This window comes from Chenopodium quinoa, unplaced genomic scaffold, assembly GCF_001683475.1.
Source record: "Chenopodium quinoa cultivar QQ74 unplaced genomic scaffold, ASM168347v1, whole genome shotgun sequence".
Classification (NCBI taxonomy): domain Eukaryota; kingdom Viridiplantae; phylum Streptophyta; class Magnoliopsida; order Caryophyllales; family Amaranthaceae; genus Chenopodium; species Chenopodium quinoa.
The window spans coordinates 1,340,724-1,357,405 of record NW_018743850.1 but is presented as its reverse complement, the minus strand read 5'-3'; the positions used below and the strand labels follow the sequence as shown (position 1 = coordinate 1,357,405).

The 16,682-nt window shown below is 37.4% G+C and overlaps 1 protein-coding gene across 1 annotated transcript; it reads left to right on the top strand.

Annotated features, from left to right (window-relative positions):
- The first annotated feature begins 244 nt into the window (after positions 1–244).
- Positions 245–16,621, top strand: LOC110685881 (zinc finger CCCH domain-containing protein 44). Its single transcript, XM_021862420.1, has 10 exons — positions 245–982; positions 1,096–1,175; positions 8,866–9,053; positions 9,669–10,584; positions 10,678–10,805; positions 11,206–11,265; positions 11,342–11,392; positions 12,155–12,225; positions 12,715–12,869; positions 12,966–16,621. The coding sequence occupies exons 1-10, from the start codon at positions 669–671 to the stop codon at positions 16,499–16,501; spliced, it is 5,499 nt and encodes a 1,832-aa protein (XP_021718112.1). The 5' UTR covers positions 245–668; the 3' UTR covers positions 16,502–16,621.
- The last annotated feature ends 61 nt before the right edge of the window (positions 16,622–16,682 follow it).

The following is a 16,682-nucleotide window of genomic DNA, read 5'->3' as shown; positions in this document are numbered from 1 at the left end:
GAAAAAGTATATGAAAACTATAAATTTATCATTCAATAAATACTTTATCTGATGGTGAGCAGATGAGACACCATTGTTTGAGATGAAAGGTTGGAAAAAGAAATATTTATTTGTTAAAAAAAGAGAAAAAAAAAGGCAAGGTGAGAAAAGAGGATGAAAAAGGACATGAGTTGGAAGACGGAAAGAAAAAGGAAAGGAAAGGGAGGTGCATAAGCAATTAAGCATAATACGGAATATTAGTATATTACAGTAGTCTGAAGTCTGAAGGAGTAATTCCAGTAAAAAAAGTCCACGTACGGCAATTTGTAAAAATGAAACAGTGATGACGTGGCTTTTAAATATCGCTGAAGCCTGAAGGAGAACCCCAAGGCAAAGCCCCAAACCATGGTCCATGCCTGCAGAGTTTGAATTATTTTAGTTAAAAAATTGAAGATTAAATAAAAAAAAGTAATTAAAGTTGAGTGATGCATCCTTTGGTCTGAAGTTCCTACCTTGAAAACGACCCAAAACAACGCGCACCATTGTGATTGTGTAATTGTGTTTGTGTTTGTGTGTTTCTCTCTCCTACTGAGCCGTCCCATGTGCCGACCACCTCTTCTTCCTTCCCATGGCGCCTAATCTAGGGTTTTTCGTCTGAGTTCGATCTCACTTCCTTTCTGTTCATTTCTATGGCGGAGACTAGGATTACAGTCCAAGCTTTACCCAGCGTTGACAAAGTTGTTGATCGGAACAACCCAGATATCATCCCACTTGCCGATTCTCAGCTCGCCCAAGCTCATCCTCAAGCTCATCCTCATCATCCTCCTCCTCATCCTCCTCCAATGGCGGATGTCTCTGCTCGAAAGAAGCGCGGACGACCTCCCAAGAACATCGGAGTTGCTTCTCCACCGCCGATGCCGATTGCCAAAAAGACTAAGAAGGAGGATGAAGATGTTTGCTTCATCTGTTTTGATGGCGGCAACCTCGTGCTCTGTGACCACCGGTCAGCTTCCCTCTTTTTAACTTGCTTTCTCACTGTTTTAGGGTTTTTTTTTTTTTTTTTTTTTTTTTTTTTTTTTTTTTTTTATTTAAAAAAAAAACCTTATTCTTTGCCAGGGACTGCCCCAAGGCGTACCATCCTGCTTGTGTTAAACGAGACGAGTCCTTCTTTCGCCGGAGCATCCGATGGAACTGTGGTATGTATTTGCTTTTCGATCATTTAACAAACTTGTTATATTCATCACTTACCACAATTACGGAGTACTATTTAATGTTTCTAAATTTGTACTTCAACATTTACTTGTCTTATGTTCATCCAATTATATGCTGTTCCGGTACTTCAACATTTACTTGTCTTCCCTAAAAGGTCTTGCAACTGTCAGGCAACTCCACTAGTTTTTCTACCTCTCAATCTTGACCACGGACAATTGGGGAATTTGTAAAATGTATTCATCTTTTACTGGCTGTTACTAGGAAGTTTCTAGCCATCTTAAATTAAAATAATATGTAAATCTGACTTATTATTTCTGGATTTCTTTGTACTAGCCTCACTAGATTGGTTAAGATTTGAGCTTTCATTAAATGTGTACCTATGGGCTATGGATATAATTCCCTACCCCTTAAATACCCTGATTACATATTCAATTTGCTCTATCCTATTCAACCAAGTTTTTACATATTCAACCAAGTTTTTACTAGCTTGGATATAACTCAAGAAGACCGTCTCCCTTGTAATTTGGAGTGTCTTCTATGCTCATCCCTCAAGCTAATCCTTTTCAATATCTTTTGGGAAACTGATTTAATACCTAGTCATAGGCTTATTTACTATCTGTAGTTTATTTTACAGCATGATTTCTGTAAAAGCTTGTACATTTCGTAGATAATTAAACTATCAGCTACTGCTGGGAAGATGATGGATGGAAAAATGCCTGCAAAAATTTTGCTGGAAGAGTTTGGCATGCAGAAGTAGAATTGCTGGTTAGATGCATAGAGTTTGAAGTACCAAGGAAGATTATTTATTTAGATTTTAGTTTCACTTTTCAAAAATCCTTTCTCTTCTAATACAAGTATTATCAAAAGCCTAAAGATTATGATCGCAATCCAGAGTACCCCCCACCCCCCCCACCCCAAACCCCCCCACACACAAACCTCCCTTCTCTTTTTTGGCTGACAAAAGAAAGCATACATCTTGCCGTTGGAAGGATACCAAACAATGCTTCCATGTAGAGAATCAGTGGAATAACCAATGACATCATTCCCTTGAACTAATGCATGTTTATGTATCTTCATTGTAACATTAGAAAAGTATAGATGTCGTTAAGAATGGAGGACTTATCTCTGAATGCACTAGAGCCTTGTCTCATTTCACCTGACTGGTGAAGCTCTGCCTTCAGGAAAACTGTTAGTCTGTTTCCACAAGGCATGGGCACCACCAGATTGCAAAAAAATTGACTTCCACATTTGTTGAATCTGTCTTTTATCCATCCCATTCCTCCAGACCAGAATCTCAGTTATTATTATTTTTTAATCTTCTGGGAAGTACTCTTTAAACATCAAAACATGCTGTGTGAACAAGGATAACCCAAAATTTGTAAACTTGATACCAAAAGATGTAAACACATTATGATTGAGATTTGAGAGAGAGAATACTCGAGTACTAGGAACAAAGAGTTGATCAATTGATTTTTTATGATCTTGACCAAAACTGAACATTGCCTCATTTCGTAAAAAAGACTTTTTGGGATCTTCCCCAAAGTTAAGATGTGCTTGGAAGGAGCTTTAATTCTTCAAGTAGTCTCATAAAGGAAAGATGGCTTATCATTCACTTCTGCCAAATTAGAGATTTGGCCCTTGGGATGCAGAAGAGTAATTTGTAATCTGCACCAGTCTTATGGGCCATGTATTCATCTCCTCTTCATCACCTTCAAATTTAGTCAATGATGTGTAGCAGGCCTGTCAGTCTACAAAAGGTTTATCCTCTCTAGACCTAGAGAATCTAAGGTCCTAGTACTTACATTTTCCTCATCACAAGTCTCCTTAGAGCGTCATTACTCACAATGTTCTGGTTATGAGCCCTTTACTTTAATTAGCACATCCAGGGCTTTTTATACAGAAATCTCTCTAATTTTTTTTTTTTGGCTATTTAGTAGGGTAAGTTCTATTACTTCTGATCCTTCTTAGACCCAATTTGAATGGGACTTGTATTGGGTTGTTGATGTCCTCATTAGCGTTCGGTCCAAAATAACCTAATATTTTGTCTCTGAAAGAAAATTTAAGAAGTGGAAGAAGCATTATATCTAGATAATTAGAGAATCTTATTGTATAAGGGGATATATTTTACAGGTTTGGAGTATGATTGGCTAGTTTCATAATTTACTCTTCAATTCTCCATCAATTTAGGTGCTAAAATTTGTCTGTCATTGTTTAAAAGCACATGAGAGATAGTTACTAATACGATGTAAGTGATCAATCAATCCAGGTTCTTTATATTGCTTTAAAGGTAGGGATTAAAAAGATGCCTCCTTGATGATTTTTTCTTGTTCTGTTTTTGCTCTGTTTACTGCAACTACTTTCTTGGCCCCTTTAATGAAACTCTGTTTGTATTTTAAGATAATCCTGAACATTTCTGCATCTTTGAATTCTTTCTTGGCTGAGTTGGCTTCATTAAATTTTTAGGCATATGTTCTGACACTTTATAAACTGTGATAATGTAAAATTTTATTTATTTATTTTTTTTTTTTTTATAAAAACCTAGTAAGCAAGGATCATATAACCTCAAACTTGTTAATTTTTGCAATTTACAGTTGATAAAACCTCTAGAATCCTAAATCTGGAATTATAAGTACAATTCTCAAGGACTGGCTTTCTTTAACCCTTCATATTGTTTTACTTCTTAGTGAGCAGCAAGAGCAATATAACACTATTCACAGAATAGCGAGATATCATGTTCAATCTGTGTTGGTTGAGGAAAGTCTAGGCAATAGAGCAAACCACTTCTGCACTCAGTAATTTTAATTGGTACTTCGTAAGCAATAAATGGGCCACTAATTGTAAGTGAATGTCCAGGAAGCAGTCAGTGAGGGGTAACAATAGCATTAATTTTACATTAGTTTTTTATTTTTTATTGAGTTTTTTTATTTTTAATGTTTATTTTATAATGTATGTTTTCCAACATTATTAGGTTTGGAAAGGTGGTGGATGTTGATATCCTCCTGACATTTCCATACTATGAACATAACTATTGATCCTTGCAATGCTTTTTGAGACTAACTTAGCTTTTTGCGTGAATTAATACCATAATCATGGAGATACTGCAACTGTACATCATATCTTGCCAAGTGAATATGCTTCCCATTTGGCTTGCTCAAATTGACTTGTGTAAAACTTTAATTAAATCTTGTGGCTTAAGTTAGTTGTCAATACTTGTATTAACTGCAAATTATAATTTAAAGCACCCATATTTTTCCGTAAAAGCTCGATGTGTCATCAGTGGAAGTGCTGGCCAGTGGCCAATTACCATATGTATGACACCTCCGGTGTGTCTGTATATGGATACAACACAAGACCGAGCAAAGATATATAGCGAGCATGCAATTATAGGAGGATAATTAAGAGTTGTAAAAGTGTCATAATATTGGCGTAATGTGTTTTTAGCACATAGCAGATTTGTGATTCAAATCAAATCAATCAATATATGTAGGTTAAGTGTCACTCTTTTGCCAAAGAATGAATATTCACCGGCCCTATTAGAGTGGATGAAACATTGTAGTATATAACATTATCTATGTGGATACTTAATGGATTTGATGCATTAAGTTGTCATGTAGCCGACCGCACTTATGGGATTAAGGTTTTGATTGATTCATAACTGAGTTTCTCATTGTTTAGACTTTGGATGTGTGGCTTTGTAGGGGTTTAGGGTTGGATACAAGCATAGATCACGTATCAAAATTTAGGCAATTCAAAATTTACACTGGGCCTATTTTTTTGAAATACTTTGTTGTGTGCTATTAAATAATTACATGCATTAAAAAAGCGATCTTTTTAGTTTTTAGTGTATTGCTACAAAAATTTTCTTCTCCTTATTGTTTGTAGCCTGCTTGAGCCGTAAAGGGTGGAGGATGATTGCTTGACAGTTTGAGGTGCAAGGGGTGTGCTCTTTGGTGTCTGCATCACTGGCTATACCTTTTGTTACTTCATTTGAAATGCCCTGATCTCTAATTCTTTAAAACATCAGTTAACATAATCAATTCTATAATCAGCAAGTGGGACCTCAATGCGTAAAGCATTACCGACATGCTACGTACAAGAAAATAATGCTGCTAATTGAAACCTTTTAAAATAATATAAACTTTAGTTGCCACCTAAGCCTTTTAATTCTACTTAAACTTAGCAATTGCTCTAGTATTTGCTAAACATTCATATTACACTAATCTATGTTGCACGGGGACGCCTTATGGCTAGTGTCCCCCGTCCTCGTGACGTCACGGGTACGAATACGCCTCGGAAACGGCTTGGGGACGTCCTCAGGACGCGTTGACTTTTTGGGGATGTTTTTGGGGCGAGTGAGGCTGAACGCCGACCCCAAGTGTAATTTTGGGCATTTTAAATACTTGTTTTGAGTTTGTTGACCCATCAATTCAGTTTCACACTTCAAAACTCTCGGCGGTGTTTTTGGGGACGTGAGTGAGGCTGAACGCCAAGTGTAATTTTGGGCATTTTAAATACTTGTTTTGAGTTTGTCAACCCATCAATTCAGACTTTCACACTTCAAAACTCTCGGCGGTGGAGTTTGGCAGTGGCGGCCTTCGAAAATTCCCCACTTTTTCCCCAATTTTGAAACCCTAATTTCCCAATTCAATCACTACCCATGCTACACTCTTCATAATGCATAATTAGATTCTGTTATTTAAATCGTGGGATATAAATTGTAAAACTTGAGAGTAATAATGGCCGAATAAGGGAAACAATGGTGGAGCTTTCGACACTGGTGGACTATGAAGTGGAAGAAGTATTGGTGGACACTTTTATTTTGTTTTAATGCTTTTGATTTCGTGATTTTTTTATTTTAACTTTTTATGTTTCTGATTTCATGATTTGTTCTTATTTTAAATGTTGTGTTAAATATTAAACTAAATTGTTTTTATTATCAATTTATTTGGTTGCGTTAAAAATTTTACAATGCTCCATTTTTTTATATTTAAAATTTACTCCGTATATTTTAAAATATCACCGTCCCCGTACCCCGGAATGTTTAGATTTGCCGTTTTCTGTCCCCGTACCCGTATTGGTTTTGGTGCAACATAGAAACTAATCTGACTTACACTCTGCTGGAAATTGACACATGGTGATCTTTAGAATTGCCTAATACTAGAGTTGTAAATGTCTGTGGCAATTTTATTATTTATTTTTTCGGGGGGTGTGTGTGTGGGGGGGGGGGAAGTTGGTTGTTGAGTAGCCCACAGGGGAGATGATAGCGGTAAAATTCGAAGGTTGAGCACTTGAGCTGGGTGAGAGAGAGAGAGAGAGAGTGAGAGAGAGAGAGAGGGACAAAGGCTATGATATTGTGTTTACAAAGGTATATAGAAATTGGTTAATGAATAGTTGAAGACTACATTCATTTTGAAGCAAAAAACCATGGACGACTTATGGTCTCAAACATGGTATAAAAACAAGGCCGCGACGTCTTGGTTAGGCCGTTTTGTAAAGGAAATTCAATTGACCGAATCGAGATTGTCCGCATCAACAAGGGGTATTAAAAATCCTTGCGATTTTGTCCGAATCAAACATTTTAACCCTAAATCACCCCGCATTGAAAGTTACATCTATTATTTCACACAAAAGTTACTTTCTATTCAAAGATATAGTGAAAGATTCCCCCATATCTCCCCACTAATGGCTCAAATCTTTTATTATGCCCCCATATCACCTCACTAATGGCTCTAATCCTCTACTATCTTGAAATCAAATTTGCATCGAGACAAACGTGACATGGTCCGCGGTCAACGCATCATAAGCGTTCCCGCGACACCGCAACTGTTCCCGTGATCGTAACCGAAACCGCATTTTCGAACCATGGTCTCAAATAGGATGACTTGGGGTACTAAATTAAGAACATGACTATACTTTATATCATAATCTATGAAACATTATTTAGAATATGTTTTCGAATTCCTGGAAATCAGGTTCGAAGTTAAAAGAATTTTTCTTTAGCTCCTCAATATTACCCTATATAATCCAAAGATTCCTTTATCCATATTGTAAATTTGTAATCTCTATATTGATCACTTTTAGTGCATTAGGACTTAGTTTCTTTTATTGTACTTCCTCCGTTCTAGATATGTTGCAACCGGGGGTGGAGAAAATTAGGTGGGTAAATTAAAAAATCAAGTGAATTACCTTAGAAACTTAGAAAATGCCAATGATTGAGTTTTCTTAGAGTGAATGATGCAATATTTGCGAATCTTCTTATAAAGGTAATTGCTGCAATAGTGCAATATTTGAAGAAAGAAGTAAGTTTAATTTCTCTATTTAATAAGTACAACAATTAGTTGGTAATTTTGGTCATTAAAACAAGCTATAACCAGTTAATTTTTGTAATCAGTGAAAATAATTCGAGTTTTACAAACTACAAATAAGAAGAAAATGACCTTATGGGGGATTTTACACCTATTCTCAATCACACTATTTGTCAAATTTACTATTTTGAATTTCGTTTATGTATAAAAAAATTTAAAGGTGGAAAACATATATTTTTCTCTTCTTAATGTCAATTTTAGTCATGTAATTTTTTACTAGGTTCTGTATCACCAAGCCCCCTTATTGGTTGATCTCTGTGCTCCTGTATGCTTAAAATATCATCTTATTTATGATCAAACAATTGGATTCTCACCCTCGTTGGAATCGTATCAATTAATATAGTAGAAAAAGAGGAAAAACATCAGTAGAAAAAGAGAAAAATATACTCGTAATAAAGTAGAAAAAGAGAAATAAATCAGTACTGATTGGGTAGAACTAATTTTTCTTTTTTTGAGAATATATCATCCTAATTGATGTTAGTATTTATTCCTTTCTTGACATATAACTGACATTACTGGACCAAGTGTTTTTAAGTCATGCTTTTGAGTGTTTTTTTCTTGAGTATGAAGTAGTCATTATTCCTGATGCTTTGTTATAACTTTTATATGCATAAGTTATTAATTTTTTATTTATTTATTTATTTATTTATTTATTTATTTTTATCAAATTACTATATGTGATTCTCTTTCGAATTTGGTGTCTCTAATAGGCTCTTAACCGTAGGGGAATAAGGTTGCGTACTTCTTCAGAGTCCAGATTTTTTTTTTTTTTTGGAGGAATAGACCTTGTTCTATTTAAGTATTTAACACTAAGAGAGTGGGAGGTGTTGAAAAAATTCAAAAAAGAAAAAAGGGGGAGGTGTTAATATTTTCTTTTGTGCCTTTGTTTATATGTGTGTTTCCGTTAAATAGTGTTACATATGTTGGCTATGCGTGTTATAAGAGGCATGTGCGACGTGCTTCCCCCATGCAAAATCCTTTCGGACTCTAGAACTTGTGTTGCCTGGGGGAAAAGCATGCCACTCAAAAATTGCAAATTGCATTGCATTATTAATGTGGTACAACTGTAAACCGATATTGATATTATGTGAATCTGGTGCATTATAGTTAACAATGATAAGGTTATCATTTTCCCAAATAAATTCCTGTCCTTGACGTGTGGACAGTAGTTGCCCCCCCAATTGTGTCATAGAAGCCTCATCAACGCTTCCTTATGCTGGTTTATGATTGCATTTACTTGTTTTGTTATTGGGAGCTGATCAGTTTCCACATGCTAATGTCTGGCTATTCTGTTCTCCATGCATTTCAGGTTGGCATTTATGTAACTTCTGTCAAAGAAATGCTCTCTTTATGTGCTACACGTGCCCTTATTCCTTATGCAAGGGATGCGTCAAGCAGGCAGATATTTTGTGTGTCAGAAGGAACAAAGGGTTCTGTAGAACATGCATGACAACTATTATGTTAATTGAAAAGATTCCCCAAGAATCCAAGGAGCAGGTATGGCTGATATATCTCTGGTATTATGTTTAGTTTCACTGCTTTCTCAAATTCAAGCTGTTTAAGCATCTGTGATCGTTTTTGTTAAACAATTCAGTTCAATGAGAAGCTCTTTTTATCCATTTTCTGTCTGTTTGGCACTCTAATATGTTCAATAGGTCTTATTATAGTCAGTAGAGGTCATTAGTGCTAATTTTGAACTTAAAGATGGGAAGTATTTGATGTTGATGAATTTGAAGGAAGCCATTAAAAAAAAAGAAGTTTTTCTTTATTATTATTTTTTCAAAGGGCTGGATATATTCAAGTTGATATGCCTACATTGCACAACAGTATGGCACTTGAAATTATTAATTGAACTGCACAGTGGTGTACAGCAAACAGGCTGGGCTTATGCCTGGCTTTAAGACCTTGTACTGAAAGATGGAAAGGGACTACTCTGAGCCTTGTGTAACTTAGAAGGTCTCTGCAGAAAATTTAGAGATTTTTTTGATGAATATATTTTGGGATGAGCTATTTTTCTTCTCCACTCTGTTATGTCTTATATAGGAGATTGCTCTATATATTAGTTTCCTTGTTCTTTGCAACCTTGTAGTCATATGTGTGGTTGCCTTGCAGGTTCAGGTTCAAGTAGATTTTGATGACACTACTAGTTGGGAATACCTTTTTAAGGTGTACTGGATATATTTGAAAGAAAAGGAAGCTCTTACCTTAGATGAGCTGACTTGGGCTATTAATCCCTGGAAAGTATCTGGACTTGAAAACAATAACTTTCAGCAGAAAAGAGTTGAGGCATGTCTCAATAATGTTTCTGAGCTAAGCAGCAGCAATGTACAACAGGAAACAAATGCTTTAAAAAGAAGAAAGACAAGAAAACAACCGCAGTTGTTGAATCTGAATTCACAGAGTATTGACAAACCAGATGGAAACAAGGTATCAGGTTTGCATGCAGTAGCTGATTGGGCATCTAAAGAACTTTTGGAATTTGTTGCGCATATGAAAAATGGTGAAACATCAGTTCTGTCTCAGTTTGATGTTCAGGCTCTTCTACTAGATTATATAAGAAAAAATAATCTCCGTGATCCTCGTCGAAAATGTCAAATTATTTGTGATAGAAGGTTAGAGAATTTGTTCGGTAAGGAGCGAGTTGGTCACTTTGAAATGCTCAAGTTACTTGAATATCATTTCAAAGAAGAATCTCGTACCAATGGTGTGATTAGGGGTGCAGCTATTGACCCTCTTGCTTCGCAGCTGGAGAATGAGGGTATTAGTGGAGACATCCAGACTCCAAGTAGAGAAACTAGGCGGCAAAGCCGTAAAAAGGCTGAAGAAAAAGGCCGACAAATCAAACTTGATAGTTATGCAGCAATTGATGTTCACAACATCAATTTAATTTACCTGAAGCGGAGTTTGTTGGAAAACCTAATGGTAGATGCTGAAAATTTTCATGACAAGGTTGTTGGTTCAGTTGTTAGAATTAAAATATCCAGCAATGATCAAAAGCAAGATATGCATCGGTTGGTCAGAATCATAGGTATGCAGTTGTTGATACACTTTTCTCAGTTTGCAATATCCACTGTTAGTATTTTGCAAATTCAACATGTTAAAACATAGTATATTTGGACAGGTACAGACAAAGCAACTGAGCCCTATAAAACTGGTGATAAGACAGAGTGTTTCATGCTTAAGATATTAAATCTAAACAAGATAGAAGATGTAGCAATTAGTGCAATTTCAGACCAAGAGTTCTCTGAGGTATTTAAACTGGTCTTTTTACCTTAGTATCTTGTTACGTTTCTTGGATTCAGCTTTTGAGTTTTGTTTTTTCTTCATATTTATCTTCTGTGTTTGTATGTTACGCCAAAAGCTCTTATGTTTTCACTGTTTAAAAATCGATAGCCATTCCTTAGTCGCATTTAATATGCATCATACTAATACTTTATCCGTAGTGAACGTAAATGTAGTTGTATTTGTCTGAACATTATTCCTGATTTTAGTCTAACAGGATGTTCTGAAACTCTACCATGGTGCTTTTGTTCACTTGTGTTGGTTTAGGAACTTACAAGTTACAATTCTGAAATCTTAAACTAAATGGTAATTACTGTTGGAAATTTGATTGTTTATTTACTGACTTGGTGTTCAATTGAAATCCTAGGATGAGTGCAGGCGTTTACGTCAAAGTATAAAGTTGGGACTCGTTGAGAGGATGACAGTGGTAAGTGTTAAAACGATGAATCTTCTTGTCTGATTTTGGTGTTGTAGAATTTTTGAGATGAATTTTCTGTTTCCAGGGGGAAATCCAGGAAAAAGCGGTTTCATTACAACCAATGAGGGTTAATGATGTAAGTACTTTACGTTTCCCAATCAAGAAGGATGATTGATGAGATTCTACTTATTTATAAATTGTGTACTGTTATTTGCAAGGCTGTGAAATAATGTTAAGGCTTTAAATGTTTTAGTTATGGGTGAATGTTATTTGGATTGAACCCAAAGTGTAATCCTATCCAAACCAAATTACTTATACAGATTGGATTGGAGTCATTTTTACTTATTTGAAAAGGCAGATTTTTAGACTGGATCAGATCAAGGGTATTTGGATCCAATAAAATGAACATACCAAAATTATAAGGATGTTTTTCCTCATTAAGAGGTTTGTTTATATAGACTCCTAAGTAAATTATGTGGATTTTTCAGACTTATTAATGCATATAGCCTATATGGGTTAAAACATATCTTAAATACTACTGTATTATCAGAAATTCAGAATAAGGTCCATTGACAATTAGAACAAATTTAGTGATTTTACTAATTAGGATTACTGGATTGGATCCTAAGTTAGTAGTCTTAATCGGATTGGTTCGGATCAGTCTTGGCTGGAATGCAATTAGATTGGACATGAATTACAAAAACTAAATTACTTCGGATTGGATCAGATTTGAGTCAATTCTAGACCAAAATCTTAATCTTTACCCGTAGTTTCAGTAATTGTTTTAATTCACTTTGTTTAGGTTGCCTTTGCAATAGGCCAAAGATTAGTATTCATGTTCTATATATGGACATTAATTTTATATGCTGCTAAACATGGTGTTACTTGTTTGTTGTAGTGGCTTGAAACAGAGATAAAGAAGCTGAATCATCTTAGGGATCGAGCTAGTGAGATGGGGCATCGCAAGGAATATCCTTTCTTTTTTTTGTGATTTTATGTTGACATTTTTCTACTTTTCTGTGCGATTCGGTGCATGGGGTGTTGTTGTTTCTGTGGCCATGATTTGCATTTGGAGAAAAGGATTTTTTTGGTGCAGATATTGTGTGCTTGTACTACCTATCACTCATCTCTGATTTCTTTGGTTGATTTTGTTGTCAGGCTTTACTAGTAGGTTGCTATGCAGTGACACTTCATTAATTGCCTCCATTATTTCTTGCAAGAATTTATATTTAGTTGTTTTGATTTTTGCTTCTTATTTTATTTTATTATTATTATTATTATAATTATTATTTTTTTAATAATAATTTCTTTTTATAAATACATTGAGCTGGTCAATGATTATTTTCAGGGTACCATTATGCTTAAAATATCATCAGTGTATTACTGAGTTATCTGAATAATGCATGATGATTCTAGGCAGAACTTTCTTGAATTTGTATTTTTCTTGACCATGTGAACGCTTAGGGAATGCGTGGAGAAAATAGAGTTGCTGAAGGCACCTGAAGAACGTCTACGTAGGATTCATGAAATTCCAGATGTGCATGCTGATCCTAAAATGGATCCTAGTTATGGTTCCGATGATGACTCTGGCGAGTCAGACGTTAAGAAGCAAGGTATGCTTCATATTTGTGCTGATGTATGTTAAATCAAATCTTTGGTAGTATGGTTTTGTCTGACAGTTCATTTTTGATGATGTTAAATGTGAATAGATGGGTCAGTGACACCAAAGTACTCCAATTCCAATGCAATAGGTGTGAAGTTGATTTCTCCTGTAAGAGCAGGGGATATGTTGAAAGATGACAGGACTAAGGCAATAAAAATCTCTGTTGCTAATGGAGAACGGAAGAGGAAGAATCCTGCTAAATTTCATGTTGGGAAAGCTGAAAGTGCCACAAAACCCCATGAGCCCTCCCACAGTTCTGACAGAATTGACGCTGCATCAAGGGTCCTGGAAGAATTCAACCATCGAGCAGATTTGGGTGTTGTTTCTGATGATCGTGGAGTATCTATTTCTCAAGCGGCTTCTGATTCAGCAATAACCGCTCTTTCCTCTCGGATGCTCCTTGTAGCAGATATGACTGAACTAGAGAAGATTTGGCATTATCGAGACCCTTCAGGCAAAGTTCAAGGACCATTCTGCATGTTGCAGCTGCGAAAGTGGGATTCAAATGGTTTTTTCCCTACTGATCTAAGAGTTTGGAAGATTAATGAAACTCTAGATCAGTCCATACTTTTGACTGATGCGTTAAGAAAGCAGCAATCTAATGAGTCTGAGCCTCATATCGAGCAGCTTTCATGCTCACAGTCATATTGTGGAGTTGAATCTGTTGACAGAAAAGTTAATCCTGCTGAGGAGTTTAGCAGTAATTCTGATATCCCTTTTGTGGGCCACAATCCAAATGAAGAAGTCAGCAATAAGAACTCAACTGACATAAATGCTACTTCAGAGGCTTATGATCTCCCAATGAGTGGTTCCTGTAGTTTATTAGTGTCTGAAAATCAAGTTGGCATAGATCAATCTTCTGGGCTTGATATGAAAGCACGACTAATTGAGAGTTTATTTGACACTGAAGAACCCAGTTCAATTGCTACGCCCACCGGGTCTTCTGAAACAATGCAAGTTACCCTTACTGTTGAATCCTCTCATCCATCCACTTCTACATCAAAGTCTGTTAATGCAGACTTGGAAAATCAGGCAATGAAAAGCCAACCTTCCAGCCCAAATGCTGGCCAATTAGATTCTGAAGTTGGCTGGGGCTTGACTTCTAATGGAGCTGAGACTTCAAAATTTCCAAATTCAACACCAAAACCCAATCCTGAGGACTTGAAAGGCCTTGATTTGGAGAATCAAGTCACATCAAATGTGTCTAAAGACTTTGATGTTTGTAAAACAGGATCTAGTGCAAGTAAATTTTCTCATCTGCCAAATCTTTTGCCAAAGACAGAAAATAAGGATGTCAATGATCGTGATACAGAAAATAAAAAGTTGGCTGCTTCTGCTGGCTTTGAGAAAGACTCGGGTGTAGGCAGTACAGTTTCTGGTGGAATTGATATCTCTATGCTGCCAGGTGCTGCTCCAAAAGTGGAGAATGAGGGACTAAAGCTTCATACTGTAGAAGTTGGACAATCCATTTCTTCAAATGTCTCTGGACGAGATTGGAGTAACATTTCTGGTGAAACTGGCATCTCTATTCGGTCAAGCAATAATTTAAACACGGAGGGCACAAATACACATGTTCTTGAAAATAAACATGATGGTTCTTCTAATGTTCCCAATCTAGATTCGAGGACCAGTTGGAATACAATTTCTGACGGAATTATATTTTCTGATCTACCTAGTGCTGCCCCAAAGCTTGAGAACAACAGCTTGGAGACTCCTGCTGTAGAAAATAACGTTTGCGTTGGTCCAAAGGTTCCTGCACAAGATTCTGGGACTAGCTGGACTTCGATGTCTGTAGGAATTAGATTTCCTGATCTTCCTACTACCTCACAGCTGGACGAGGCTTCGAGAGGTCAAGCAATGGGAAATAAAGATTCAGAAATTTCGAATGTCCCTGGACAAGATTCATGTATTAGTTGGAGCACTTCTAGCCTAGTAGGTGAGGAAGTACATCTCCCTGATGTTGCTAGTGAATGGGGTGCGTATTCCACAGTACATGCCAAACCTGTTGAAGAATTCAACTGTAGCCTAGTTTCTGGCTCGTCAGCCAAGCTGGTTGAAGTTGGTGATGACCATGGCACCCCAACTTCTCATAGTTGCCAGCTGACTAATCCACATTGTGATACATCAAGCTGGCAGCCCATTGAGCTTAGCACTTTAGGTGATGAATCTGTTTCTGATTTGTTGTCAGAAGTTGAGGCAATGGAGTCTCTAAGAGGCATGTCATCCCCAACTTCTAGGATGAACTGTGGAGATGACTCAATTGACTCTCCGGGAGATGATTGTTTTAGTCCTCTTGGAGGGCTGAGCCCAAATCTTGATCCTGGAAAAAATGATGCTTTGAGTTCCACGGCTGATATGCAATTCCATCTCCAGCCTAATATCACTGATCATCCACATGGGCCCTTTTCTGTTATACGTAATCTTCCGAGAACCTCTTGTATTCTCTCTACCGGAAGCCTTCAAGTAGAAGACATCAAGCCAGCTACCGCTTTGATCCCTCACCGGGATTTTGTTTCTAAAACTTTAGTGTCTGCAGTGCTGCCACCACCACCAGCAGCATCCTTACCACCACTACTTCCACTACCGCCTCCACCATCAGTATCCTTGTCACTGCCACCGCCGCCGCTACCATCCTTGCCACCAGCATCCATACCATCGCTACCAGTATCCTTACCATCGCCACCAGCATCCCTACCGTCACCAGCAGAATCCCTACCAACACCACCATCATCCTTACCATTGCCACCAGCATCCTTATCAACGCCACCAGCATCCTCACCATCGCCACCAGCATCCTTACCATCACTGCCAGCATCCGTACCATCATCGCCAACCTTGCCACCAGCATCCTTACCATCACCACCGACCTTGCCACCAGCATCCTTACCATCACCACCGACCTTGCCACCAGCATCCTTACCATCACCACCACCTCCTCCTCCTCTTTCACCACCACCACCACCACCACCTGAAGAAAAACCACCTTCACCACCTTCTAACTTGAGCCTCAATCGCCCATCAAGCCCTCGTGAGGAGGGAGAGGTAGACCCTGCTTCTCTTTCACTAAACCATCCAGAAGTGCGTCTTCAACGTCAACCTTCTCCACAGACCCCGAGCATAAAAGTAGCAGCGGTAGACACTTGGAAACAGGGATCTGAACATAGTAGTACTGGTCGGGAACCACCTGGGCATCCAAGTGGTAAGCTTTCTGGTACAGGTTCCATTTTAGGAAATCCTAACATGCATTGGAATGCTTCTGGTCCTGGCTTGGCTGCTGTAAGTGTGAACAGTCATTGGAGTACTTCAGTGGTAAGCCAGGGAGCCAGAGGTTCTAGTCTTCAGACATCGCCAAGATATAATCATAGCATGGGGAGACATTCTGGTACGAAGGACAGGAGCCATCATCACCACGGCGTAGATTCAGGTTTTAGTAAGAATAGGCAAACTTCATGGAGCAGACAGTCTTCTTTTGGTGGAGGAGGCTCTTCAAGGCCACCTCCTCCTAGAGGGCAGCGTGTATGTAAATTTTATGAGAGTGGGTATTGCAAGAAGGGTGCATCCTGTAAGTATTTGCACCCTTAGTTTGATAATGCCCTCTTCGATTTGTATCAATTAAATCTCTGTAGATTGTAATTGTTGTATAACGATATATTTGTTTCATAAATTAAAGATCTTTAGAGGCAGAGGAAATTAAAAAATTTAGCGTCTGTGGGCCATACCTTGAGAAATTCTCCCGGACCGTATATATGTAAACTTGTAAAGT

What these genes read in the sequence shown, in the direction of transcription:
- LOC110685881 (XM_021862420.1), top strand. Translation starts at nt 669, where the DNA reads ATGGCGGAGACTAGGATTACAGTCCAAGCTTTACCCAGCGTTGACAAA. An exon ending in TCGGTTGGTCAGAATCATAG is followed by an intron (nt 10,585 to 10,677) that starts GTATGCAGTTGT and finishes ATATTTGGACAG; the next exon opens with GTACAGACAAAGCAACTGAG. An exon ending in TCGTTGAGAGGATGACAGTG is followed by an intron (nt 11,266 to 11,341) that starts GTAAGTGTTAAA and finishes TTCTGTTTCCAG; the next exon opens with GGGGAAATCCAGGAAAAAGC.